Below are 26,832 nucleotides of genomic sequence, written 5' to 3' on the forward strand. Positions count from 1 at the left end.
TCTAGATGCAAATTCGTGACAATTTTAAAGAACTAACCCTTGTAAGAAGCAATATTATATTACTTACATCCACTAAAGCAGATTTTGTTCTGGTTCAAATAGCCGATACAATTGTGCTCTTGTAAAAGCTCCTACTGTCTTTGAGCTATAACCGCTCCCACTAAGATTTCCGCATTGAACAACTATTACCATCTTAAGTTTCTTTTCCAAAACCAGATCTACCACACGACCAATTGATGTTGTTGTACTCACACATGTGGGCGGACTTCTCATCAGGGAGGCCAATGTCGCATCAAGCTACGAGAAAATAATTCAGTGCACAAAATCTATCAATTTATCTTTCTCTTTTGTCATGTCAACAGGTTCTGAAGCGGAGCAAGATTTAGTTTAACTCACATTGTTGCAATCCTCCCGATGCAAAAGGCCTATGCAGCTCCCCCAGTCATCTATAATAGGTACGACTTCCTCCTTGAAAAACCGCATGACAACATTCTTTAGTTGTAGAGTGCCTAACAGAGGCCCAGCTGCTTCAAATTGAATCATAATGCTTTCTATTGGTTCACTTGGTATCACCTGAGTGAATATATTGTTAATTACCAAGATCATATATCAGTTTTAGATTTAAAAGAGGAAAGCACACTAAACCCCCATTTTTAAGAAGAGAGAGTGTAGGAAATGGTTAATCTATACCTTACTAGATAGATAATTTGTAAGAATTGAGAATGTGGGAAATGATTTATCTATACCTTTCTAAGTAGATGTGGGCGCAATATAGACTTGGAAAACCCAAACAATATTTCTAGGCGGACAGCAGCCTGCAGTTGAACAAAAACCACCTAACTAAGGTATCCATCGGAAATAACCGCTTAGTAATACATGTCTACCAAAAAGAATATTTAATGTCTGCAAATAACTTTTCACATCATACCATGCCTCCACTAGTCGTCCAAGGTATTGCCTTCCACCTTCTAATGATACTTAAGAGAATCCCTAGGGCCTCCTCGAGCTGATAAATAATCCAGACAACTAGTTAGAGGACCATCAGAGAGAGATAGACACCAAATAAAGGACAAAACAAAGCCTTTCCATTCACTAGAAAGCCGAAACCCAGAGAGCTTATCTAATTCTTGAATACCTGGCCAGCATTGAGGGCAGCTTCCATCAGGAGATTATCAGCTTCTTGTTGAACCGCCTTGGAGATTGTTCCTGAGGAATCAGGCCATAAGCGAAGATACAGATTTCTCACCATTCCATAATCCCCTTGGACAGCAAATGCTCGCATCATAGACAGGTACAAGTGAGGCTTTGGCCGCAAGACTTCATTAGCTCCACTTCTCTTCAATATCTCACCAAATACACAAAGGGCCCCTGCGAACAAATTCAGTAAAGACCCTAAGGATATACTCTAAAGATGCTGAAAGCAGCAACAATGTCACAGCAATTCATTGTAACATACCACTTGATGAACCACACTTTAGCATAGCATCAACTACTGCTGTAAAAGCAGTTCGGTCAATGAACACGTTATCACACAATTTCATTTCCAAATATATTTCCTGCAGTGATAACAGATCTTTCGCATCCCCAAATCCCTAACATGTAGAAAATCATCATATGAAACAGAAATTGGTAAAGCATAGAGAAGAGAAAGAGTACTGAGCCATCTTCCCGCATAAAGATTAGTTATGTAAAGATACACAGATTGCTGGCTCACCTTCACCAAAGTGGTGTATGTTACAACATCTGGCTGAAGAAAATCGTCATAATATTCCTCTGCTTTCTCCTGAATTGTATTCAAAACCAAGACATCACAATTAATATGAGCCACACTCTACCCCAGTACTACTCTGAGTAACACTTGGGAGTATAAAACTGGCCTTTTAAATACACATGTGTGACCTTCATATCCTTGAAAAACTTCATAGCCACATCCAAATCGCCACACTTGATGCAGGCATGGATTAAAGTATTGTAGGTCAACCTATCAGGCTCCAATCTAAGGCGTAACATTTCATCCAGCAAACTAATTGCAGCTTGTGGAGATTCTGAGTTGACATAGCCCTGAAATATATAACAAGGAAATCCTATAGCGATACATACACCAGTGATGATGCTTTTCTGAGCCTAAATGCAACTATGCCTAAAGAATTACCTTCATCAACAAGTTATAGATGAGAACTGACGGGGTTCCATGCTCTAGAAGCAAAATATCATATCGTGCAAGCAGACCATTAGCACGACGTAAATCTCCTGCACTAGAGCAATATCAAGTGTTTTTGCATCAGCTTCGGGCAATGATATTTCCAATTCACTAGCACTAAGATTACATGATCAAGGTTCTCTGCAGCCTATTGAGAACGAGATATTTTTTTACAGCATAAAAATCATACCAGCATTGATCAGAGCGTTAAGCAGACCATAGATAAGAGATGATGACAACTTGGGATTCCCAGAAGCAGTTCCTAGCTCTATAGACTCCAGAATTTGGAACGCTTCGTCAATCCTCCGAGCCTTCCCCAATCCCTTAACCAAAACAAACGATTCGAAAATCAAATTCAGGTGTTTTCTTGTTCTTCTCACACGATGACACGAAATCAAAATTCAAAATTAGATGAAAGAGGAAAGAACCAAAAATCACCTTCAAGATAGTGGCGTAACTAATAGAATCGACTCCAATTCCACCAGGTTCGGCCATCTCATGAAACATCCGGAGAGCTATATCGATATTTCCACAGTGAACGCAAGCTTCCAGAACTGAGTTCATAACGATTGTGTTAAGCCTCCCATACCGTTTCTTAGCTGCTTCCACCTCCTCCACGATCTGACCAAGCTGACGACGGCGCGTGAGGAGCACAATGCGAGAGGTGAGAGGCTTGAGATTGATACGCCTGGAGTAAGGAGTAGCTCTGCGTGGATAACACCGTCGCGTCGGAACAAAAGAGGAAGACGGAAGGAAAGGGAGAGGAGTGACAAGATTAGAAACAGCTAAAATCCGATACATCTTCAAAGAGACGGTAAGCTACCCATCCGCCATTGATGGATAACGTCAGAGAATCTGAATCGTAACACTACAATCAGTCAAGTTATTCATTCATCTTGGCGGGTCGAACAAATATTACAATGGATGTAACAAATGTGGGCCTTAGGTAAAGCCCAATAAACTTATATTCAACGTTGACGTGAGTTTTTAACTTTTGACTTTTCGATCCCCTAATCCAAAATTGCTTCTAGATTACGCTATATTTCTCCGGAACTCCTAAACTTCGAAACGGCAACTTTTAAAACGCGGAAACAAATATCCTAAATTCCATGGAGCCTTGTGCTTATAAATATCATTCAAACTGAAACCTTTTATTCACGCGGAAACAAAGAAAACTGAAAACGATTCTATAATTTGACCTTGTCTAGAAGAGAAGAAAGAACAAAAAAAAAAGGATGTGTTTGGTGTTCGTGTGCGATCAAGACGAGCAGGTGATCGGAAGGTACGCAGCTCCTGGAGCGTGTCCGTACTGCGGCGGAGCGGTTCAGGTGGTTGACGTTAATAGCCGGTGGAATTTCTGCTTCGTTCCTATCTCTAATAAAAACAAACGTCGCCATCTCTGTTCCACTTGCGGTAAACGCCTCATCGTCCGTGGCTGAAACCAAAAAACAAACTCCCACCTCCTCCGACTCCGAGAGATCATTTCTATCATGTAAATATTCCAAGCTTCTGACTTGTTTTGTGTATCGTGTTCGTAAACGTTTGTAAGAAAAGAACATATCTTCTCTATTATGATTGCTCAGTATATGTATGAACCATGATCATATAAAATTTCAGCTTACAGATTTTTTTTTGAAATGAGATTTATATGAAATTGGGATTTTTGGAGAAGAAGAATGATTCACTTGCAAAGCTTGAGCTTCTTGAAGAAAGAAGAGACTTGAGATTTGGAGTAAGGCTTTGTGGCGATACAAGTTGGAATATTCTCCGGCTGCTCCATCCATAGCTTATGAGAGATTCCTCCTAATTTCAACTTCTCTGACAAATTCATCATCTGCGTTTCACCTTTAACCTCCAAAGTCACCTAATCACCAAATTTAATTAACGCGTTTAGTTAACCCACCATTGATTCCGTCCCAGAATTATAAAACTAAGGTTTCGCGGAGTAACCAACCTTGTGCATAGAATCAATGTGCTGCGGATCGCAATACTGAAGAGTAACTGGATCGTCTTTGAACGACCAGATCGCCGCCACTGACGCGTGGCATCCCTGTGTTACCACACTCCCGAGTGGCCACGAATCGATCAGATCTCTCCGGAGTACCACGTATTGCACCACGACGTCGTCGGGATTCTTCGCAGAGTTCTCCTCCTTGCTGGATGCATCGACGACGGCATCCATATTTCCAGTCTGTTGGCTCATAGAAGAAGAAGTCGTTGTGAGTCTGCGGAGATGAGCCAACCGGATTGTGGAGTGACAAAACCTAATTCGCGGCGCCGGAACAGAGAGTCGACGGGTAACGAACGGGAGTCGAAACGCAGCGGAGATGACGGCGCTCGCCATATGAAAGGAAGTTTCGGACATGGACTTGGCTATTGGATAAGATTTGTTCATTCTTAATGGGCTTTTAGAAGACCCAATTAGTTTTTGATGTCGTTTGATTATTATTTTGGATATCTCTGATAAGAGAGAATCTCAAATTTTTTATAAGTTTTTGATGTCGTTTGATTATTATTTTGGATATCTCTGATAAGAGAGAATCTCAAATTTTTTATATAGACCAAACCAAACCCAGGAGTAAACCGGTTATTTAGTTCGCTAGAAATCCAAACCAGAGAAATTGCTGATTTCTTCTTTTCTTTTTCTTTTCGCGGTTGGGATTTTATGATCTCTCCGAGCGAAATCAAACATTCCGACGTCCGTAACAGTATCCACCGCTGCCTAAACCGTCTCTCCCCGCCAATCTGACCTGATACCTTTTTCTACTCGCTGGCATCGTTGAGTATTTATTCTCTTATTTCCTTTTTTTTTCGTCAATTTCCTTTTTTTTTTTTTTTTGGGAGTTATTGTTCTTCGTTTTATGTTTGGGGCTGCTGTGCCAAATTAGCTGTAAGTTCCTGAAACAAGCCCTTCTGTAAAGTAGGATAGAGATTCTAATTCAGCCTCGTTTCTGTTTAGTTTCGTTTCCGAGTGTTACATATCTGAGCTGAAATCGTGATTTCGCTGCCGGTTCGATTTCTTGAGAGTATAACTCTTGTTGATTTAGGTCGCTTTAGGGTTTGCTTCTCACTCGATTTTTGTGCTGTTGCGTTTTGTTTTAATCATAGAGCTTGACAATTCTTTCAGATTTGGGGACTCTTCTCACCTTCGTTTTTGACTTTCATTTGGTTTTTATTAGAGCTTTGATGAGCTACTCTTTCTAAGTTACTCTGGTGGGGGAGTTTTTGGAATATGTTAACTTTCGTTGAAGAAATAATACTAACTGTTATAGATGTAATGTATGAGAATCGCAAATTTGGTGTGCATATTGATAATCAAGTTCTCTGCTTTTTGGCAGGAGATTGGTCAACTAGTAACTCTCTAAAAGCAAAGATGGGAGAAATGGTAAATAACAAATCCTTCCACTTCCTTCTCCCTTTTTCCAATTGTTAACTTTAAGAGGTAGACTCTGCAACATTTGATTTTGTTGCATATAGATTGTTTCGCTGGACCAAGATATCCGACTGGATACAACACGAGCAAGATGTGAGTAACAGCTTTTCTTGTGGTTCAGATCCTTTTGTTTTTTTTTTTGGTTTAAAACTGTGGGTTATAATTTCATTAATTTCTATGCTCTTTCCCTAGTCTCGAATCTTCTCAAGAGGCACCGAGAATTGACAAACCGTCTTACTAGGTAGGAAATATGCTTCTGAACTGTATTGTTCACTTCTCACATCTTTTTATTTATTAACTTTGTATTTTGTAATAATTAATTCTAGGGATTCTGATAAGACAATATTTGATCGCTTAAACAAAGAATTTGAAGCTGCACGGGCATCCCAAAGCCAGGGTGGGTATGGATAACTAAATTGCAGAATTGGATTCTGTGTGCCATAAGTATGTTCTCATCCGTGTATCTATTTTGATCATAAGTATATCCTCTCCTCTGCAGAAGTCTGCTTATATGGGGAAGAGTGGAATGATGGTTTGTTGGCCACATTAAGGGAACGGGTATGGCATCCATCATTGTGTACTCTAAAAATAGGTGTTCCAGGCCTTAGTATCTGGTTGAGGGCTTAGTAGACACTTTAATCAGGGCAGATCTAGATTAATTATTCGCTCTGATAAAGAAAGTCTTGTATTTTCTTTCTGCTATTAAATCTATTATGCCATCCTTTTTCTTTTCATCTGTTGATTTATTGACTCTTTCCTGAAATTGACCATAAATTGTGTAGGTGCATATGGAGGCTGATAGAAAGGCAGATAACGGTAATGCAGGTTTTGCAGTAGCATGTCATCCTGAAGAAAGAGTTACTTACAGAGTGGGAAATAAGGTACGTCCTTAGGTCTTACATTCTTACAAATTTCTTCTGTAGAGATTTGAATTCGTTTGTACCCAAGGTCTGTTGGCATAAGCCTTACCCATGTCTAGATAGCACAAATTTAACCATGACTCTTTCAGAATACACACAAAGAAGACTACTTCTGTCACTATAGATATACTAGAAACACATCATGAAACCATATGACAGTAGCTCTGGATAGTCCAAAGGAAACCTATAGATTTGCTCATTTATCTTGGCCTGATTTAATGCTTGCCTAAATGATAGATCCAATCAGACCAATCTTGGTTGTATACTTGTATATCTTTGTTGAAGAATGTCAATTAATATGTCTTTCCCGAATTTTGGTGGTTCCTATAATCTTTCCTCTTTTGAAGTTTTGGCTGACACCAGGCTAATCTTAAGTTTGGAGTGACATCTCACTTTGAGTTGATACCAAATCGTGTATTGCTTATATATTTGATGTTTTTATCAAACAGATGATATGTTGCCTAGAGGGAGCGAGAATTGGAATACAGTATGAAACATCGACTGCAGGTAATTTGGACTATAATTGGCATTTTTCATTAGTTCCAAGTGTTTTTGGTTTACAAACAAGTATTGGCAGTCATCGTAACGTGTTTGTCCACAAAGTTTTCTTACCTTCTGAGGTGTCACTGAAAGGGACTTAGCTGTTTTGTCTCCATATTTCATGTAAATGAAGACACTGGGACTTTTCCTAACCTTTCCCCTTCCTGTATGTGATAATTTGATCCTTTTTTATATAGGAGAAGTTTATGAGGTTTACCACTGTGTGCTTGAGAGCAAGTCGTTTTTGGAGAAGATGACTGTACTTGAGCACACAATTCCTTTCTTTTTGCCAATACGTGACTTGGAAAATGATCTTTGTTCGAATGCTAAGGTAGGCATGGTTACTGGATCCATTATCGATATTCAACTTGCTTTGACGTTGTTGCACCTGATCTTTAGTTTATCCTCTTACTTCTTTGTTTCTTATATTTTTTCCGTTTAAAATTTGTTAACACCAGAAATTCATCGATAATGTTGGGGAACTCCTGCAAGCATATGTGGAAAGGAAGGAACAGGTTTGTCAACATTTTTGATCATGAGTAGATGATCAAACTTATAGATTGTGCCTTTTAAATTGGCTATTTGGGTCATGGCCACTAAATTTTTTAACCTACTGGCTTCTTGTTTGATTTTTTTTTTCTCATTCAGAATGCGTCAATATAATCTCTAGATAGAAATGAAAATGGTAGTGAAATCATGTGACCTGTTAACATGAAGTAAGAGAATTTCAGCATTAACCAGGATGCTTCTCCTTATTTTATTGTAGGTTAGGCTTATGAACGAGCTCTATGGGAACCAGATCAATGAGCTTTATAACAGTCTTCCTTACCACATGGTTGAATTTGCCGTAGATGATTGTGAATGGTTAGCAATCTGTTAGCAATCTCATGGATCTATATGATTCTGTTGTTATAGCTTTTTAAATCTTAAAAAAAATGTTTGGCATTGAAGCAAGGTGATGGTAAGCCTGAGATATGGAGATCTTATGAGTGAACTGCCGACAAAAGTGAGGGTTCTAGTTTGGCCAATGCATCATCAGTCGAAGAAACATTGTACAAGCCCTGGGAGTCAGACAATTCCTGTGCGTTTATCTTTTGCCGAGGATGCTTTGCGGATCCAATCACTACCTGAAGGTACTTCTAGTTTACACCGATATGTTGTGAGTGATGTTTTTGTTTTTGAAAGGTTGGTCTTATCTTTTTGATCATTGCAGCATACGCAGAGATTATGGTAAACCTGCCACAAGAAATTGAGCAAATATTTCAGTAGAGGAGTCCGTGGAAAAAGCTGGAGCTGTGTCTAATAAACTTTCTATTTCTGTTGCTGCTTCCTTGTCTGATGTTGTGATTCTTCATTCAAAATGTTAAAATAGTGATATGAAGAAGAGTTCTTACAGAATGGATTTTGTAATTGGATTAGACTATTAGTAATTGGAAATGTTGATGCTCGAAACAGAAACAGATAAATGAAGTTTTGGTTTGTCTATGGCGTGTAGTAACATGGTCCAATCATATTCTTCATGAAATTACGCAAATGAAAGTCAAAAGTGGCAGTCAATAAACTTATAAACTTAATCCAGAATAGGTTCAATTCAATGTGAGGGAGATAAGGTCATCACTAACCTAGTTGTAGATAGATATACATTTCTTTTGATGGTCGGTCCACCATTAGCTCAGCTAGTTGAAGTAATTGTAAATAATAAAAACGAAAAGTATTGTGTTACAGGATATGAAATTACGGTGATAGTAAGGAATCCCGGAGTTGTGTTACCCACTTTGACTTAATCTTTTCACGAAAACTATCACAATTTAAGAGATTATGTTCCTAGAACAACGGGGATATAATATTTGGCTGAAATATCGGATTTGAGGATCATCTGTCGTTGCAGATGTACTGAATAAGAAGAAGAGTGTACACTTTTGTTATAACAGCCCAAAAAAAAAAAAAAAAAAACGAGTACAAATGGAGATTTACTTTAGATCTATCTTCCTTGGTGATTGATTTATTATTGGAACATATGATTAAGACACTGAAAAGTTCGTTGTCAGAAATATATTAAAATAAATAAATGTAAAGAACTCTGACATGGGGCCCCTCCTACACAAAACATTAGATTATCGAATTTATTTTTTAGTTAACCCCTTTTTTTAATAATGGAACCAACAAAAAGAAAAGTATCAAATAATAGCTAATGATGGACTTAAAAGGGTTAATACTAATAGTAATCCAACAAGTGTGTTAATATTAATACTAATCCAAGCAAGTGCTAATATGAAAGTATTGACATACCCGAAAATTATGGTCTAGCCACTACTAATAAAACATGTCATCTTTTTATAATATCTCCAATTCGTAATAATATAAATGAGGGATATTAAAACATAGTTTTGTATGCTACTCCGATAGATTCATGGATGACATTTATAATTTAAAATATAACTATTATATGGAACCGAGTAAGTCGTTGATAATACTATGTCAAGAACCCAGCTTTACACACACATTTTTATATAATGTATATATATATATATTACTATATATTAAAAAATAAAATAGGAAGAAGAAAGATGAAAAGAATGGTCCTGCTTTAATCGAGATTAGTAGTAGATTAATAAATAAATAAACAAACAAATCCGGTATTTAAGGATTGGTGTCTACATCCAATTAATATCTCCACATTCTCGTCTTCTCGTCCAGAAAATAAAAACTCGTAAGAAATAAAAAAATAAAATAACACATCCCATTCGCTTCACCTAGGCATGTCAATTAGGGCTAAAGCCCGCGGGCTAGTTTGGCCCGGCCCTGAAAAACATCGGAATCGGGATTAAATATATATGTCCAGAAGAACCGAGCCTTTTGGGCTAAGCCCATTCGGGATAAAGGGTTTTTTGGGCTTAGCCCGGTCGGGCTCGGGCCGGCCCGAAAAGCCCTTATACAAATATATTTTGAATTTTTTGAATATTTTAGTTTGATTAAAAGATTTGATTAATGTTATAATTTTCATATTTACTTACTAGTCTTACTTATTACTTTTAAAATCTTTATACAAAGCTAAAACAAAATATATATAAGTATCATGATTTTGAAATCATCAAAATATCTATTAAATTTTGACTCTATGTATTTTAGTTCCATGTTTTATTGGGTTAAAGTGTAAATAATTTATTTGGCTTTTATTTTTTTCTCTTAAATTAAGTTAGTTTTATTGAATATTGATAAGTTATTTAAAATTTGATGCATTATTTTTATAGTAGACCTTTAAATATAGTTTTAAAGAACTGAACTTAGAAATTGATTTTTTTATCGTTAAATAAAGCCAAAAAAAGCCCGAAAAGTCCTGTAGCCCTGTTAGGGCCGGGCCGGGCTTTAAAATATAAGCTCGGAAACTTTTCGGACCGGGCCGGACCGGGCTCACATATATGATGGTTTTACGGGTTTCGGGCGGGGCCGGGCCGGGCTAGCCCGATTGACATGCCTAGCTTCACCACACCACCGTCCAATGTATGTATATTGTATAGTATTTTTATTTTTGTTTGCTTTGGCGGGAGAGCAAACAAAAACAGAAGAAACATGTTTGAAAATGGTAAGAACACGTGTTGGTCAACGGTACTTACACGTGACATATAAGAATGACGTGGCACATGTGGCTCGCACATGTTACCATATACATAGCAACTACGGGACGGGACAAAAAAGGCCTCCGAGCGCCGTTTCAGATCGGTTCGGGACTAATATTACTAATCAGCATCGAAATGGCTTAGCTGTTTTTCTTAGTTTTCTTTTCTATAATAAAGACGCTTTTGTTTGTTGTCTAATTATTTTTGATTGTACTAGTTGCTACTTTTTTTATATTTAAGTTTATTTATTATAGAAATGGGGAGATTGGTTTCGACAACTAATTTTGTGCCAATACAGTTGTTTGTCCGCTCCATTGAATTGTGAGAGCGGAGGATTGGTGTCTCTTATATTTTTTTATTCTTCTTCTTTATAAATACTATTTGTTTTCCTTTTGTTCTGTGGGTGTGTGTGAGCAAGTTTCAAATAATTGATCAATACATAGTTTTCCAACTGAAAAACTGAACCGTAGAATATAGTTTAAGATTTAGGTTGATTACTTACTCTTAGTATAAGAAGAAGAAGTATTAATACATTTTTTTTTTTTTGTGGTACGTACATGTGCTTTTGAGTTTTGGTATTCATGAGAAACATGAATGTCCCAACCCAATTTCGAATATTTGTGTACTTTCATCTACTTTGCTTTGACATTCTATATTGACAAAAACCACATGCTTATACTCTTTTTTTTTTTTTTTATAAACAAAAAATTTCTGGAAAGAGTAGTAAAGGCAAACAAATAAAAGAAATACAATCATTCATTCGTTTACTTATTGACAACTAGTAGTAATAATAATTTTGTTCGTTATTTCATTAATTTGATCATCTAATTACTTATCTAAATATTAAACTTTTAATTCTTGAGGTACACGGAATTGCTCTGTTTTGAAACTAACTAAACTCGGTTTATCAAAGACTATATGTCAAATTTTACTACTGATTAAAGTTAGCAAATCATGGATTAATAATGGTTGAGAGCAATTAAAATCCAATATAATCTAAGATGGGGTTTTAGCTATTAATTAATTGACGGCCATTTCTTCTTGTTACGGAAGGTATGTGTGTGTGTGTCATCATCATCCTTAATATACTCGGAGCGTGACGTAAACGCGCCGCCATGTAGCTCAGTCGTCAACTCAGTGAGGTAGAATTAAGGACGTAAAAAGAAAAAAGAAAAAGGGTTATTTGAGCAAAACTGGAAAGAAGAGAGCAGTGAATTGTGGAGACAAAACAAAAGACTGAAACGTGTCAACGTCTGTGTCATTAGACTAAAACTCGGATTCGGTCTGAGAAAGAAAACAAACGTGCACACACACAGAGAGAGAGCAGAGCAAAGGAGAGAGAGAGAGAGAGAGTCGCCATTAGAATAGTCGAAGTAAAGAAAGTTGTGAGAGAGAGAGAGAGAAAAGAGAGAGAGCTAGATGAATATAATATACATTGACCTCTCTGTCTCATGAGGATGCACATGCTCCTCATCTCTCTCTTTCTCTCTCTCTCTCCACCTTAGTTATAGTAAAAATACCTATCTTTCACAATTCACATGCTCCTCATCTCTCTCTCTCTCTCTCTCTCTCATTTCATCTATTGGTTAATCTCTTCCCAATGCTCATTTGAAGTTTATTTACTCTACTCCCGACGACCACGTCTCTTCTTCAGATCTACTCACTCCCTTCATTCCCCCCCCCCCCTCTTTCTTCTTTCTTTTTATCTTCTGGTTTTCCGGTGACCTGAGTCCGAAAAGGTAAACCTTGTTGATCTCATCATCATCATCATCATCTCATCCCCCAACCCTTTCATTTGTTTCTTTTCTCCGGCTGGCTCATTCATGTCTCCGGCTTTCGTCTTTCGTTTTCAAACATTTCTTTCTGTTTCCGCCATTGACTCTTTAGAGGTTTTCATGATCCCCCTATTGATTCTTTTGTTTTTCTTCTCAATGCCATGTTTTTGTTTTTCTATTCAATCTCATGTTTAATTTTTCTCCAAACTGTTTTTTTCCCCGATCATTCCTTTTAAAAGTTTCATCCAATTGAACTAATTTTGTATTCATTTACTTGTAGTTTTTTTTTTCTATATATAATCAAAGTTAGTTTGTTTATGTTTCAATCTGATATAGAAACTGATCCAAGATTTTTTCTTTCTTAGAGGCTATGCAAATTTCAGCTTTTTCAAGCTTGTCCTCTTTGTTTTTATCATTTATTTGAAGTTTCCCGCTAACGTTTAATCCTAATTGGTCCACACAACTAGTTCTGGTGGTCCCTTTGCAAAATTCGAATATATATATTTTTCACATTTACAGATCAAGATGGATCGTCCTGACTCTAATCTCTATGTGAAATTACAGGTTCTTGGTCTGATCAAAGATTCTGCTTAAAAGGAAAAGTTTGTTAAAAAAAGATATTTGATAGGTTTGTCTGGTCCAATTGTGTATGTTCTTGTTGTATGAAGAGAAACTTTGATAAATGGTCTGTGAAATGGAGACTGATCAGATTGAGGAAATGGATGTCGAAGTCTTGTCTTCCATGTGGCCCGATGATGTCGGAACTGAAGCTGACAAACAGTTCAACGTTGAGAAACCTGCCGGAGATTTAGACATGTTGAAAGAAGTTACCATCAAAGAGGAACCCACCATTGCCGATTTGACCAAGTTACCTGAACTTCTGAATTCCACTCATCAGGGCACATCTCAGATTACCAACCTCGTCAAACAATGGAATTATATGCACGACAACGCTTCCCGGCTTTTAAGAGAAGAGCTTTTGAATCTCGATAGACAGAGAGAAGAAGCCGAGGCCAAAGAGCTCAAGATCATTGAAGATTACAAGTTTGAGAGCAACGAGCCTGAGAATGTTCCCGTTTTGGATGAGACCAGTGATCTCTTCCGCAAGTTTAGGCAGAAGAAGCGAGATGTCTTGGTTGATCGCAAAAAGATCGAGATCAACGAGGAGTTTGACACCGTTGCTTACTGGAAACAGAAGGCCTTAAGTTTGGAGAAAATGCTCGAAGCCAGTACCCAGAGAGAAAGAAGATTAATCGAGAAGCTGCATGAGAGTTTGAAGACTATGGAGAGTCACGCAGCACCTGTCCAAGAGCTAACTGAGAATCTTAAAAGAGCTGAAGGTTTCTTGCATTTTATACTTCAGAATGCACCTATTGTTATGGGCCATCAGGTTAGTCAAAAATGATTTTTTTCTTTTTCTTTTTAATCTTGTTTTCCATCATTTTGACTAATGTTTCTCTGATTACTTGTCACCTATGGGTTTCAGGATAAAGATTTACGCTACTTGTTCATCTATAACAAGTATCCTAGTTTGCGGGAACAGGTTAGAAAAAAACTGTTTGTTCTGTTGGGTTCTTGATCACTCTCCTGAGGAAACGTGCTTGAATCAAGACTTGTTTCCTACTAATTTCAGGACATTTTGGGAAAAACAGACGTTGAGATATTCCACGGAGGTGGAGTTAAAGAATCTGAAGATTTCAAAAGAGAAGTTCTTGAAAGAGGAAAAGCTTCAAAGAGAGAGATCACATTTACGACAGACTTATTCGGATCTAAGACGTTTTTGATATACGTCGAGCCTGTTTACAACAAAGCTGGCGAGAAGATCGGTATAAATTACATGGGAATGGAAGTAACTGATCAGGTTAGTTAACTAAGATTATTGAACCATATTTGTAATCTATGTTCTTATCTTCACATCTTCACTTTTATCTTCTTGTGTTACAGGTAGTGAAAAGGGAAAAGATGGCGAAACTTAGAGAAGATAACGCTGTGAGAAAGGCGATGGAATCAGAACTGAACAAGACCATTCATATTACAGGTTTGTTCAAGCAGTGAAATCAAACTTAAGAAAGATTCATGAGAAATCTAGACTAAATGTGGTGTTTGTGTGTTTCTTTTGGGCAGAGGAGACAATGAGAGCAAAGCAAATGCTAGCCACGATGTCTCATGAGATAAGATCACCGTTGTCGGGAGTAGTGGGAATGGCTGAGATACTTTCAACTACAAAACTGGATAAAGAGCAAAGACAGTTGTTGAATGTAATGATCTCCTCTGGAGATTTGGTGCTTCAGCTTATTAACGACATTCTTGATCTCTCCAAGGTTGAATCAGGTAAAAACATATACTCTTTCAAAAGTTTTGAACTTGTTGTGGTGTGATCATTTGTCAAATTCTTTGATCATTTGAGTCGTTGTGTATGTTCTTATTTAGGTGTGATGAAATTAGAAGCTACAAAGTTTCGACCAAGAGAAGTGGTGAAGCACGTGCTTCAGACAGCTGCAGCATCACTGAAGAAATCTTTGACATTAGAAGGAAACATTACAGATGATGTTCCTATTGAGGTTCATTACACAACAATCATATTTCTGAAAGAGCTAACGTGGTAATTAAGGTCTTTGTGATCGTTAACCATTTTCTCCTTTTATGTTCAGGTAGTTGGAGATGTTCTAAGGATTCGGCAGATCCTCACCAATTTGATAAGGTTCTTACATAAATCCTTGAGTTTTTATTTGCATGCTGACAAGTTTTGGTTCCTGACTGTTTCAAGTGTCCTGCAGCAATGCTATAAAATTTACGCATGAAGGACAGGTGGGGATTAAGCTCCAGGTGATATCAGAACCATCCTTTGCGAGAGAGAACGCATTGAACGCAGGCGCTGATGAAGATAATGGTTTGACTGAGACTTCTGTTTGGATTCGCTGCGACGTCTATGACACCGGAATTGGAATTCCAGGCAAGCAAGCAATTCTGAAAAACGAATTGTTTAAGAATGAAACGCCTACAAAACTATTTACTAACCCGGTCCATATTTAAATTTGGTGTTCTTTTGCAGAAAACGCTATTCCTTGTTTGTTCAAGAAGTACATGCAAGCAAGTACCGATCATGCCCGCAAATATGGTGGAACTGGTCTCGGACTTGCCATTTGTAAACAGCTGGTAACTATTCTTAAGATTTTACAACATAAGAGAAGAACTAAAAGAAGTTCGTTCTTCTAATCTTTCTCTATCTGTTTACAGGTTGAGTTAATGGGAGGTCAACTCACTGTGACAAGCCGGGTCAACGAAGGTTCAATATTCACATTCATATTACCCTATAAAGTTGCAACGTCAGATGATTATTCGGATGATCAAGATGAGTTCTCCGATATGACGGATCATCAATCTGAACCAGATGACACAACTGAAGGATATTTCCAGTTTAAACCGCTTCTAGGATCAATATATTCTAATGGTGGACCGGTCAATGGCAATGACTTCTTACCTCATAAAGTCATGCTCACTAGTCCTGTTAAGCTCATCAATGGGCTAGTCGCTGATCCTTCTAACAACACTGAACAAAGCGAGACAGTTCAGGTTGAAAACGGTGGTTACGTGGACGAGTCTAAACTCGAAACCAGTTCTGTTCATTGTCCTGAATCAGCTCACCAATATGAGAATGGAAATGGTCGATGTTTCTCTAAGGAATCTGAATCTTGTAGCAGTTCACAAGCTAGCTCAGAAAGTGGAACTTTAGAAATGGAGTCAGAGCTTACAGTTTCATCTCAAAGGGAAGAGGAGAAAGCCGATACAGATCTCAAAGAAACATCAAAGCCAAAGATTTTGCTTGTGGAAGATAATAAGATCAACATCATGGTTGCAAAGTCGATGATGAAACAATTAGGCCATACCATGGATATTGCAAATAATGGAGTTGAAGCCATAAATGCGATTAATCGCTCTAGCTACGATTTGGTACTCATGGTATGTTAATTGCTGTTCAAAGACTTGTCCTTTTCAAATTCACTTGAAAAGGCTTATAATTTAATTTGGGTTCACAGGATGTGTGCATGCCGGTTTTGGATGGTTTAAAAGCTACAAGACTAATCCGTTCATATGAAGAATCTGGAAACTGGAATGCTGCTATAGAAGCCGGAGTAGATAAAAAGACATTGGAGAATGACCAAGTTTGCGTGCGATCCACAAACCGGTTGCCAATAATTGCGGTTAGTACTTCTTCGAATTACATTAAACACCGAGTTACACAACTTGAGAAAACTGAAGAGTAAAGTGGATTGTTAAATGTGCAGATGACGGCAAATACGTTAGCAGAGAGTTCAGAAGAGTGTTATGCAAATGGTATGGACTCTTTTATTTCAAAACCTGTAACGTTGCAAAAACTTAGAGAGTGTTTACAACAGTATTTGCATTAAGATTTCAGAGTTTGGTGTTTGGTAGATTTAGTGGTTGTGTTGTGTAGATAATGTGTAGGGAAAGTTTTGGAGAGCTACTAAGTAGTTCCCTATTTAGGGATGTACAGTTCAATAAAAAAAGCTTGTCTTCTTTATTTATTTGTGGGAAATATATGGTCAGAGAAACGAGAAAACATTGTCGTTCCCACCATGAAAATCCAACAGCGTAAATAGCAGCCAAACTCTACAAAACGACAGACAGCATACTCAAGCTTTTTCGGACAGACTTATCTCGATTTCTGTTGGCTGTAACGCTGTATTCCATGGACATCCACAATCCCGGGAGGAAACACCGGATCCGTGGCAGCTCTAACCGCGACTTTTGCAACCGATTCAACATTCACCGGAGGTGTGAACAAAGGTCCGACTAACGGAAGCTGGTTCAGCGGTTTTGCTTGTTGGAGAACCTACAAAAAGCCACAAGCAGTATGAATAAAGAGGCAATCTTGAGAGGCTTGCAATGAAGAGGGAATTCTATTACCATCTCCATGGGTGAACCAAATACTCCCAATGGAATCTTCATGCTTCCAACACTGCGAGTTCCATAAATAAAACCAGGTCGCAAGATTATACCTGCCCAACATTCCAAAATTTCAAAAGTAATAACGGATATTTCAGAGAGCACTTTGTGGATGTAACATGAAAGCTATACCTCCATATGCAAATCTTGTGAGCAGCTCGGTCTCAGCAGCTCTCTGTAAGGATGAAATGAAGATTCTTAAGACAGCGTATACTAACCAAAAAGGGCTATACAATAGCAGTAGTTTGAAAAGTATATGATCACCTTTCCCTCATAGTATCCACTCAACAAGTAGTTGGCTAATCCGAAATCCGCAGCAGATATATAGACAAATCTTTTAACACCTGGTCAACAAAAGGAACACAATTAAAATGCCAGTAAACTTTTGCTAATCCAATATATGACCTGCTAATATATTTTCCAGGAAGCCATGGTGTCTAAAGTGGTAGCAGACAAATTCACATAACTTGTGTTCCCCTGCACCAATTATGCCTACGATCTATATATCCCCTGCCAATAACTGGGTTTTCAGTATCCTATGGTCCGTAGTGTTTATCTGAGATGAATATCTCAAAATTCTTACATGGCTACCTAAAAAAGATTATATTGTAAGCATTTATTCAGCCCTAGTTAATGCAAACTAAAAGAACACGTACCTTTTTCTGAGGCAGCCCTAATTGCGTTGATGTTGGCAGTCCCATTAATCTTATACATATATGAGTTTGAACCAAAACCACCAACACAAGAAATCTGCAATTATTCATTCTGAATTAGTTTCAATAATGTACAATCTACCAAAGCGGCACTAGTTCAATAAGTTAAAAATTCGTAGTAGACATCAAGTCTCTACATTTAATCCTGAAAACAGAGGAAAAACGTACCACAGAAGTCACCCCCTCAAGAGCATCTTTCAATAAATCAGATGATAGAAGGTTTCCTGACAACGAAAGAGAAAATATAAACAGGATATGAACACACTGGGAAAAAAGTATCAAGTTCCTACAAACATGTTGAAGAGTTAACATCAGTACCTTGATGCCATGTTACTCTGGTAGCCCAGGACTCTTTTAAAGACGACCTACCTGATCTAAAGCCCATAGGAATTGTAAAATACAAACACGTAAATCAACATCCAACATAGACCAGATTTATTAAAGCGCGAAGCTTCATATCGTGAGCCACAAATTTAAACAAAAGTGCACTTGATCTAAGACATAATTTCACTTCCTTGAATCAAATTAATTACATTACTGATCAGATACCTGCTAAGGCTAGAGACAGATAAACCGCGATCTAAAGCTTCTTTACAGACATGTGATCCCACAAAACCATTTCCACCCAGAACAAGCAGCTGAAAATACCATTCATGAACACCATTTTGCGATATCTTTACAACTAATCACAATGTAAAGATCCACAAAACTCATACCTTCTCGGTTGGAGGTGGAGGCACATGTACAGTCTCAGCTTCTTCCACATTGAAGGGCTCATCAATTTTGTTAGAGTCCGTCGAGAGATACCTCCCGCCACTCGTGGCAGAAACGAACCTAATGCAACATAATCCAGAAGCACAGAACACAAAAGTTAAGACAAGTATCTAAAATTAAATAATTAACTCTATTGCAGCGACCAAACCAATCATGAATTACACCCAAATCACCTACTTTTTTAGAATCTAGAACTTGACACCAACCCAGCTACGAGAAATTACCAAAACAAATGCGCATTACCCTCAAATACTCTACCGATACAGATGCTTAGATACTTGCAAAGTTTCTAGAAATGTCCGAGAAAGCTACCAATCGATGCCTCGAAGACGATTAAGGTGCGAGCAAAGTTACAAAAAGAGCGGAGGAAGAGACCACTCACCGTGACTGGGAAAGAGACGATTTGTAACGAATCAAACGCGAAACGATGGTCCTCATTTTCGAATCGGAGCAGCAGAGAAGAAGTGACTCGACGCAGAGATGAGCAAACAAAAAATTAAAAAATTTGTAAGAGGAGAGAGTCCGATGGCGATGGGAATAGAGGAGCACCCACGGCCAAATAACAGAGCAAAACGTCGAAAAGAGCGCTACAACTGAGAACACGTCGCCTCTTAAGGAGGTGCCACGTTGACCCTGACCCGAGGATCCGACTTTACCTTGTCCGGACCCATGGGAAGCCACGAGAGCAGCGCGTGCTACCAACGCGATATTTACTTGATATCAAATTGGTTGGGCCGAGACTAATTGGGCTTATATCCCAACACCGAACCATTTATAACAGATATATTTTCAAACGATTGTTTTTTGGTGTGAAAACTGGTCCGGACGTGGTTGGTTGGGAAAGAGTATAAATATCACAAGAAGACCGGGAAAGGGGTTTATCTATTGATCGTATGGACCACTAGAGTCTGGTAATGGTGGTAAGTATACAATGATCGCAACTATGGTGAATATTCTGAACTACAGACCGAACAGAGTAACAGCTGAAAGAAGGAGAGACTAGTAACTTGAGCAGAAAGAAATATGGAGAACAAGGTGCATGCGATCAAAATCAGAGTAGAGTCACACTCTGGGTTTTTATATTTCATAGATAGCATATGATCGGCTTGAGAACAAGATCAGAGTATTTTATTTTTCTGTTTGAATAAATATAACTATCATGTTCTTTAGGAAACATTTATACATAAACAACTACATATAGATGTATGTATTTATACACACACACACACATACACACCTATTCGTATGATTAAAATAATCATATTAAGTACATTTTCAATCCTAAATGCAAACGCAATCAACGATCTGTAAGTTTGTTAGCTGACTTTGAGGGAAGAAACGATGCAGAAGACTGTGTCTTTAGTTCCTAATGAATGAATAGAAGGAACACAAATCTACCCCAGTCACTGAATTTCTCTAAGGGTCACTGCTTCGTTGAGCTACTTTCAGGGACTGGTTTTTTATTCACTGAATGCCCTTCATTGGTGAAGTTGCTGCTTGCAGTGATCGGTTTGTGATTCGTTACATTCTCTGGTTTACTCCTTGAGCTGATGTTCTCTGAATCAGTCTGGACTTGGTTAGCTTCATTGGATGAGATAGTGAGGTCTCCAAGTGGCGGCATTTGATTGGATGCAGAGGAACTGGCATGGCTTGATGAAGCTGTCTGGTTATCAAGGAAACGAACGACCACACATGTGATGTTGTCTGCGCTACCTTTCTTTATTGCTTCTCCCACAAGTTTCTTCGCTGACTCCTCTGGGTCTTCAACTTCCTTAACCATTGCAACTGCGTCCTGCAAAATATGGTTAAAGAGTACAATAAAGTATTTGGAATTGGAAAGTAGACGACGTTAAAGAAGTTATTAGTTTCACAAACCTCGTTAGAGAAAACATCCCACAGTCCATCGCTTGCTAGGATCAAAAACTCAAGAGAATCATCAATCTTTTCTTCCTGTTTCAGTAAAAAATGGGTTCGGGGAAATTTATAAGCTTGAGAAACATAAGGATCAGAAAATCAAATGCAGTGTGGTTCTTATAAAAGTGAAGAAATACCCGTATTTCTGGATCAGCAACAACATACTGTTTCAGAAGCCGATCACCAAAAGCACGAGAAACTGCAAGAACTCCTCCAACCCTCCAAGTTCCTGTTCAATTGATGAACGCAACACACACAACAGTTAGGACTATGTTTTCAGAAAAACATGAAGCTGATAAATATAATCCTATCGTTTCTTGTTACTTACCTGCCCACATCACAAATCCACCAGCATTCTCAATCCTTTCACGCTCATCACTTTGGTCAGGTTTATGGTCCCTTGACACAGCAATGGCTGCAAACACACAGAATTATATATATAGGAACAGATTTATGAAAAAGGGCATTATACCTATCAGGATACTAAATGGTGGTAATGACGAAAATACAAGTCATAATAGATCTCCTTGAAAATTACCATTCCCCCCTCTGCTGATAACAGCTCTAGAGTCACCAACATTTGCCACAAGTAAACGATCACCAACAAGAATAGCTGTAGATGCAGTGGAACCAGCATCTCTATTGTGACTATTTTCTGACTTGAGAAGCTCAGAGTCTGTATGGTTATATGCATCAGCTGGAAACATTTGAAGCAAATTTAATGTCAGTTGAGAGTGCTGCATCTACAACAAATTGTCAAAAAAATAACTTTGCTCAGGGTTTTTTTCTGACAGTACTTATAGCTGATTTGGTGTCAGAGATAAACTTGGGGTGGGTGATCAGATTACTAAAAAGATGACGCTTCACATACTCAGCTGCTCTGGCTCCACCATGGCCTGGCAAAACAACAAGTAACATTATTGATTTCTTGTTCTCGAATGTCAATCCTAAACTATAAGCTACCATAACAGCGAGAACTCAGGGTTAATTAGCATAAAAAAAACCAAGCTTAAGGTCATGGCACATGTGAACAAGTGAACCATCAGGATTTTATAAGCTATGCTAGAAGTGATAATAATTCTAGGTTTCTTGAGATTAATATAAAGGTATTGTTAAGAAGAGCTGACGAGGGAAGATACCATCAAAAACTCCAAAGAGACCAACGATTTCTCCATCGACACCGTCGATCCTAGTCTCAAAAAAGTCTTCCATAGATGATCTCTTCCCAGCAGAGCTTGCATATCCATAGCTAAATTTCCCATTCTGGCTGAAATTGAATCATGTCATGTACAACACTCACACAATCAAACATTTAACACAGCAAAAAAAATCATATTTCATGATAAGGCAACCAATAAGATAAATCGAATAGATAGGGTCAAAGCACGATTACAGCAAACAATAAAATCCAATCATAGCTTATTGGTTCCAAATGATATTATACGCAAAGCAAAGAAATTAAAGATTAAAAAATGAGTTGAGATGAATGACCTGAGACCACCTCCGCTCGCTGGAGCTTCAACAATCGGCGGCTGGTTAGAATACGACAACGCCAAGTCTAAATATCCCATTTCTTTTTAGAATTTTGTTTCAAACGCTGGTTCTTTGAATCAATAGATGATTTTTGCGGTGACGCTCTTCTAATCTAAAACAAAAATTGAACCAAAATCGTCATCGATCTCAACAATCACGTTTCGTAAACACAGAAATTGATCGTTAAGTACCTGAAAATCCCATGAAATAATTAGGAGAGAAGAAGAAGAAGAAGAAGGGAGGGAGATTGATTGATTCTTCTCCTAGTTGAGAGGGAAAAGAGAAAACAGGTGATCGACGTTAAGAGAAGGGAGCATATTCCGGCGAACAGATAGATTTGTTTGCTAAAAATAGAAAGAACCACAAGTCAAATATGTAAATGAGCTGACACGTGTCACGTAAAGCAAGCGGGGTAGTAAGTATCACGTGGGTCCTTCACCAGTCCAGCCAGATGTACCTTTTTTAAAATTATTGGGCTCATAAATGGGCCTATTGTTTTAACTTGACTGGAGTATGGATAAGTCTACTCCTACTGCCAAACAGCAGCTAAAAACTTGCGATCGGAGAAGAAGAGTTGTGACTCGACGGTGCTGCACACGCATAGATAGTAGATCACTCGTACTCACTCCCATAGTTGCTGCTTCTCTTAACCCACCGGATCCGTTTTGAGATCAAGAAGGAGTTATTTTGTTATCGTCTTACATGGCGAAGGATCAGCACTTGCGACCTTGGTTTCTGGATCTAGTGCCAGCTTTGGTTATTTTCCTCGCCGCAGCTCATGTCATCGCATTGGTACTTTACGCGTGATCATGTCGTTTCTGTTCCTTCTTTTTATATGTTCTAACTGATCTCCTCTGGTTCGCAGGGTTACTGGATTTACAGATTAGCTACTGATCGTCGAGCTCAGAGTCAGAGAGGCAAATTTCACTGAAGAAACATCGAGTTGTAGGTTCGTAATCTCAACTACGGTGGTACTTCAATCTCAACAGTTTCGTTGGACTTTGCTTCCGATCTGATAGTTTCGTTCAGTGGGATGGTTTTTGTGATCATTGATTTTGTTGCTTGTGAGGATTTCGGAAATGTTTGCTTTAATTCGGCCTAATTATAAACGATCTTGATTATGTTGTTTAGCTGGAATTCACTAGTTCGTAATCAAAACTGTGTTCTAGCTTATAGCGATTATTATTCACTTTTCTGGTTGTTCTAATTAGATTTTTGTAAAAGTTTCCATTATTGCTTCATCAAACTAGTGTACTTGTCATTCTGGAGGCCACGAAATTTGAACATTACCAAGTGTTTTTCTTTGTGCTTAATGGTTGAATTGAGTTCTTGAGCTGGCCCTTGTGTTCTTTGTTCTTGATTCCTTCTCAATAATACTTTTGCGTATCATTCAGTGTCAGAAGACTATTGCAGACTTGCAGTCCTTTGATAAGTCTTCATAGTGAAAAATCTCAGATATTGCCTAATGCTACATCAGCTTAATTAACTCTGTCCGTATGTTGACGTCTTTCATGAGTATTAAGTATCGGATGGGAAAGATTCAAGGGAGTCTATGGTATTGGGTTGCTTGGGAGCCTTAGGACATGAGAGAGTGGGGGATGTTCAGAATTCATCCTTAGGTTTTGGTTTTTTTTTTTTTTTTTCTTTTGGATTTCTTATTTGTTCATCTTTTCTATGTGAATAAAGAAAACAGAGATCAGTAGTCTGGTTCTTATCCTCCTACTTTCTCGATCTATGTTTCCGTTTGAGTCTCTTACTATATCCTCACATACAGATCATTCACTAGGTGGTTTCATATGGCAGGTACCCTACTTCAGTGGTGTTTCACACATTGTCTGAGGGTAAGGCCAAATCCCAAGGTTTTATCCATTTGTGTTCATCAAGACAGAGTTGTAGTTTGTTTGTATTAGAACTGAGAATATATGATCTCTAACCAAGAGCCTACTTCTGCTACAGGGCCCAAGAGAACCGACTAGAAGATGTAACCAAGCGTAGAAAATTGTCTTCGGAAATCATTTTATTTGGCTGGAAATGGTGTTTGAGTAATGAGTAGTCAGCTTTTAAGACAAAAATCACAATGTGGCATTGTATAGTTTGTAAGCCTTGAATAGAAAATGAGGACTAAACAAAAATCCCTTCAAAGCAGTTTTGGAAAATTTAAATCACAAAATCAAGCATTACATTTGTTTAATTTTTTCTCATTTCAAGTTTCATCAAGGATCTTTTAACCAATTCACTGATTTTGTAGTTTTCTGTTTCTGCTTATGCTATTATGTGACAACTCTTATAAGAGCTTCAATTAGCTGTCATAGATTCATGATTCATCCACTGATACTTGACCTCATAGTGATTAGTGTCTAGTCTTTTTAACTACAGATCCAATGTTTGATTACCTAACCTTCCATATATTTGGCCGGCGTGTGTATATATTTCATCTGTATTAATCCAATTCCACTTGATACAGGGTAACAGAGATATTAATCCATTTTAAAACGCTTTTCTTACGCGGGACGCTGTTTCTACTTTTGCAACTTTTTATGATGAAGAAAGCAACCAAAGTAAAAGAGAGAGATAGCGAATATACTTATTTATGTTAATAAATTCGTAATTGTATCATATTTTATTGATAATACCAGCTACAATTGCCAATGCATGCCACTGCCACCAAGTCATTAGCTTTGTATTTTTCTACTTTACGTGTATATTTTTCTATTTATTAAAATTATATACAAAAACTTATTAATGATGATAGTATGTCGACAAAAAGTTGTTCGTGGCCTACTGCCAAATGCAATAATTTATGGTTGGTTGGTTTTACACGTGGTATCTCCCTTTAATTCCTGATCTATGCAAATAATTCACTAATCAAAAACATGAAATTGTCCAAAAAAAAAATGTAAAAAGAAGAACAAATCTTTGTTTTTACAAGAAAGAAAATATTAATATGCCCTATACGGCGTAGATTCATTTGCAAGAAACTTTATTAGAAGTAAAAAAAAAAAAAAGGGAAATCTCACATTATTATCGTCATTAAATAAAAAAACACATGAAAATCAAAATACAGATAAGCCAAAGCGAGTATTGGAGTTTTTAGCTATAAAAGTCCAAAGCCATTTCAATCCCTTGTTTTGTCACACCGCACAAACAAAGTCGTCTTTTGAAGAGAGAGAGAGAGAAAGAGAGGGAGAGAGAAGGGCCAACGACCACAGAGACACAGACTCTCCAAATAAACTATGAGCCCTTCCAAGCAGCGACATCGTAGCTCAACCGGCGAAAACAAATCAAAACCGGTCAGATCCGGTTCATCCTCCGCCTTACCGGAATGGATTGCCGAAGCAACCAACGGCGGATCTCTTCGCCGCGTAGATCCCGATACAGGCACCGACGGCTGGGCTTCTCCTCCTGGCGATGTTTTCTCTCTCCGCTCCGGTTCTTACTTGACCAAGAAACAAAAATCTCCCGGCGGTGATTACCTCCTCGCTCCCGCCGGCGTGGACTGGCTCAAATCAAGTTCGAAGCTCGATAACGTGCTCGCTCGTCCCGATAACCGTGTGGCTCACGCGCTTAGAAAAGCTCAATCCCGTGGTCAATCTCTCAAGAGCTTCATCTTCGCCGTGAATCTCCAGATTCCAGGTAAAGATCACCACAGCGCCGTGTTCTACTTCGCGACGGAGGAACCTATCCCTTCCGGTTCGCTTCTCCACCGGTTCATCAACGGCGACGATGCCTTCCGGAACCAGAGATTTAAAATCGTGAACCGGATCGTGAAAGGTCCTTGGGTAGTGAAAGCCGCGGTGGGGAACTACGGCGCTTGTCTTCTAGGTAAAGCCTTGACGTGCAATTACCACAGAGGTCCTAACTACTTTGAAATCGATGTCGACATTAGCAGCTCGGCCATCGCAACCGCCATTTTGCGGCTAGCTTTAGGGTACGTGACGAGCGTGACGATCGATATGGGGTTCTTGGCTGAAGCGCAGACGGAGGATGAGCTGCCGGAGAAATTAATCGGAGCTGTTAGGGTTTGTCAAATGGAGATGTCGTCAGCGTTTGTGGTCGACGCTCCACCGCCGCAGCAATTGCCGTCGCAACCGTGTAGAACGTTGAGTTCGGCGAAAGTTAACCACGACGAAGACGAGGATTGAGATTTTTAAATTTGAGCTACAACAGGTCAAAATGGTTTATTTGAAATTCATTTCTCTCTTCTCTTCTCTCTCTCAAAGAATCGGAAACAATTTTTCGTTAATCTCAGTCAAATCTATAGTAATTGTTACTTTTTGTTTATGGATTTTGTAAATAAACTCGAGAGTTTTTTCATGATATATTATTCAATGGAATTAAATTGAAAATTCGATACGGATTCATGATATATTCGTCTTTGCTGGAACTGTTGGTGTGTCATGTTTTTGATGAAAAACCAGAATAGTCCACTTTTGTCTTAAGAGTAA

At 38.3% G+C, this 26,832-nt stretch overlaps 9 protein-coding genes across 11 annotated transcripts; 5 read left to right on the forward strand and 4 right to left on the reverse strand.

Annotated features, from left to right (window-relative positions):
* Positions 1-39: 39 nt before the first annotated feature.
* LOC17883395 (pentatricopeptide repeat-containing protein At5g10690) lies at positions 40-3,053 on the reverse strand. Its single transcript, XM_006287301.2, has 11 exons — positions 2,639-3,053; positions 2,391-2,523; positions 2,153-2,250; positions 1,900-2,061; positions 1,715-1,783; positions 1,457-1,592; positions 1,136-1,368; positions 929-1,006; positions 747-815; positions 397-573; positions 40-297 (listed from the first exon to the last, which is right to left on the reverse strand). Exons 1-11 carry the CDS (start codon positions 2,999-3,001, stop codon positions 73-75), a joined length of 1,743 nt encoding a protein of 580 aa, XP_006287363.1. The 5' UTR covers positions 3,002-3,053; the 3' UTR covers positions 40-72.
* Positions 3,054-3,321: 268 nt separating this feature from the next.
* Positions 3,322-3,823, forward strand: LOC111830053. Its single transcript, XM_023780719.1, has one exon. It carries the CDS (start codon positions 3,436-3,438, stop codon positions 3,637-3,639), a length of 204 nt encoding a protein of 67 aa, XP_023636487.1. The 5' UTR covers positions 3,322-3,435; the 3' UTR covers positions 3,640-3,823.
* On the reverse strand, positions 3,748-4,666 carry LOC17882787 (putative peptidyl-tRNA hydrolase PTRHD1). The gene is made up of 2 exons (XM_006288607.2): positions 4,155-4,666; positions 3,748-4,064 (listed from the first exon to the last, which is right to left on the reverse strand). The coding sequence occupies exons 1-2, from the start codon at positions 4,593-4,595 to the stop codon at positions 3,882-3,884; spliced, it is 624 nt and encodes a 207-aa protein (XP_006288669.1). The 5' UTR covers positions 4,596-4,666; the 3' UTR covers positions 3,748-3,881.
* Positions 4,667-4,759: 93 nt separating this feature from the next.
* LOC17883911 lies at positions 4,760-8,578 on the forward strand. Of its 3 annotated transcripts, none has more exons than XM_023780717.1 (13): positions 4,760-4,983; positions 5,539-5,585; positions 5,678-5,726; positions 5,826-5,874; positions 5,960-6,030; positions 6,133-6,191; positions 6,416-6,514; positions 7,003-7,060; positions 7,291-7,424; positions 7,552-7,608; positions 7,860-7,957; positions 8,045-8,226; positions 8,307-8,578. In XM_023780717.1, the coding sequence occupies exons 2-13, from the start codon at positions 5,574-5,576 to the stop codon at positions 8,360-8,362; spliced, it is 924 nt and encodes a 307-aa protein (XP_023636485.1). In that variant the 5' UTR covers positions 4,760-4,983; positions 5,539-5,573; the 3' UTR covers positions 8,363-8,578. The 3 variants fall into 3 exon arrangements, with proteins under 3 accessions (XP_023636485.1, XP_006288295.1, XP_023636486.1); XM_006288233.2 differs by having other exon boundaries at positions 4,760-4,978; XM_023780718.1 differs by lacking the exon at positions 4,760-4,983 and adding an exon at positions 5,049-5,090.
* A 3,845-nt stretch (positions 8,579-12,423) lies between these two features.
* LOC17883075 (histidine kinase 5) lies at positions 12,424-17,028 on the forward strand. Its single transcript, XM_006290032.2, has 13 exons — positions 12,424-12,449; positions 13,050-13,875; positions 13,972-14,028; positions 14,119-14,346; positions 14,430-14,523; positions 14,610-14,816; positions 14,916-15,046; positions 15,137-15,186; positions 15,263-15,438; positions 15,538-15,641; positions 15,723-16,445; positions 16,523-16,687; positions 16,772-17,028. The coding sequence occupies exons 2-13, from the start codon at positions 13,168-13,170 to the stop codon at positions 16,892-16,894; spliced, it is 2,766 nt and encodes a 921-aa protein (XP_006290094.1). The 5' UTR covers positions 12,424-12,449; positions 13,050-13,167; the 3' UTR covers positions 16,895-17,028.
* LOC17881341 (uncharacterized protein At1g32220, chloroplastic) lies at positions 17,007-19,526 on the reverse strand. The gene is made up of 10 exons (XM_006288086.2): positions 19,323-19,526; positions 18,883-19,000; positions 18,716-18,804; positions 18,485-18,540; positions 18,335-18,390; positions 18,110-18,203; positions 17,718-17,797; positions 17,586-17,628; positions 17,415-17,506; positions 17,007-17,340 (listed from the first exon to the last, which is right to left on the reverse strand). The coding sequence occupies exons 1-10, from the start codon at positions 19,376-19,378 to the stop codon at positions 17,161-17,163; spliced, it is 864 nt and encodes a 287-aa protein (XP_006288148.2). The 5' UTR covers positions 19,379-19,526; the 3' UTR covers positions 17,007-17,160.
* A 559-nt stretch (positions 19,527-20,085) lies between these two features.
* Positions 20,086-22,722, reverse strand: LOC17882158 (probable protein phosphatase 2C 69). The gene is made up of 9 exons (XM_006287948.2): positions 22,579-22,722; positions 22,346-22,499; positions 21,994-22,121; positions 21,652-21,750; positions 21,393-21,551; positions 21,183-21,269; positions 20,992-21,083; positions 20,816-20,890; positions 20,086-20,732 (listed from the first exon to the last, which is right to left on the reverse strand). The coding sequence occupies exons 2-9, from the start codon at positions 22,423-22,425 to the stop codon at positions 20,364-20,366; spliced, it is 1,089 nt and encodes a 362-aa protein (XP_006288010.1). The 5' UTR covers positions 22,426-22,499; positions 22,579-22,722; the 3' UTR covers positions 20,086-20,363.
* A 210-nt stretch (positions 22,723-22,932) lies between these two features.
* LOC111830076 lies at positions 22,933-24,588 on the forward strand. Its single transcript, XM_023781036.1, has 4 exons — positions 22,933-23,179; positions 23,253-23,336; positions 24,191-24,228; positions 24,344-24,588. The coding sequence occupies exons 1-2, from the start codon at positions 23,090-23,092 to the stop codon at positions 23,316-23,318; spliced, it is 156 nt and encodes a 51-aa protein (XP_023636804.1). The 5' UTR covers positions 22,933-23,089; the 3' UTR covers positions 23,319-23,336; positions 24,191-24,228; positions 24,344-24,588.
* A 914-nt stretch (positions 24,589-25,502) lies between these two features.
* LOC17883750 (protein ENHANCED DISEASE RESISTANCE 2-like) lies at positions 25,503-26,706 on the forward strand. Its single transcript, XM_006288254.2, has one exon. The coding sequence runs from the start codon at positions 25,621-25,623 to the stop codon at positions 26,527-26,529; it is 909 nt and encodes a 302-aa protein (XP_006288316.1). The 5' UTR covers positions 25,503-25,620; the 3' UTR covers positions 26,530-26,706.
* Positions 26,707-26,832: the final 126 nt, after the last annotated feature.

This window comes from Capsella rubella, unplaced genomic scaffold (genome assembly GCF_000375325.1).
Source record: "Capsella rubella cultivar Monte Gargano unplaced genomic scaffold, Caprub1_0 scaffold_6, whole genome shotgun sequence".
NCBI lineage: Eukaryota > Viridiplantae > Streptophyta > Magnoliopsida > Brassicales > Brassicaceae > Capsella > Capsella rubella.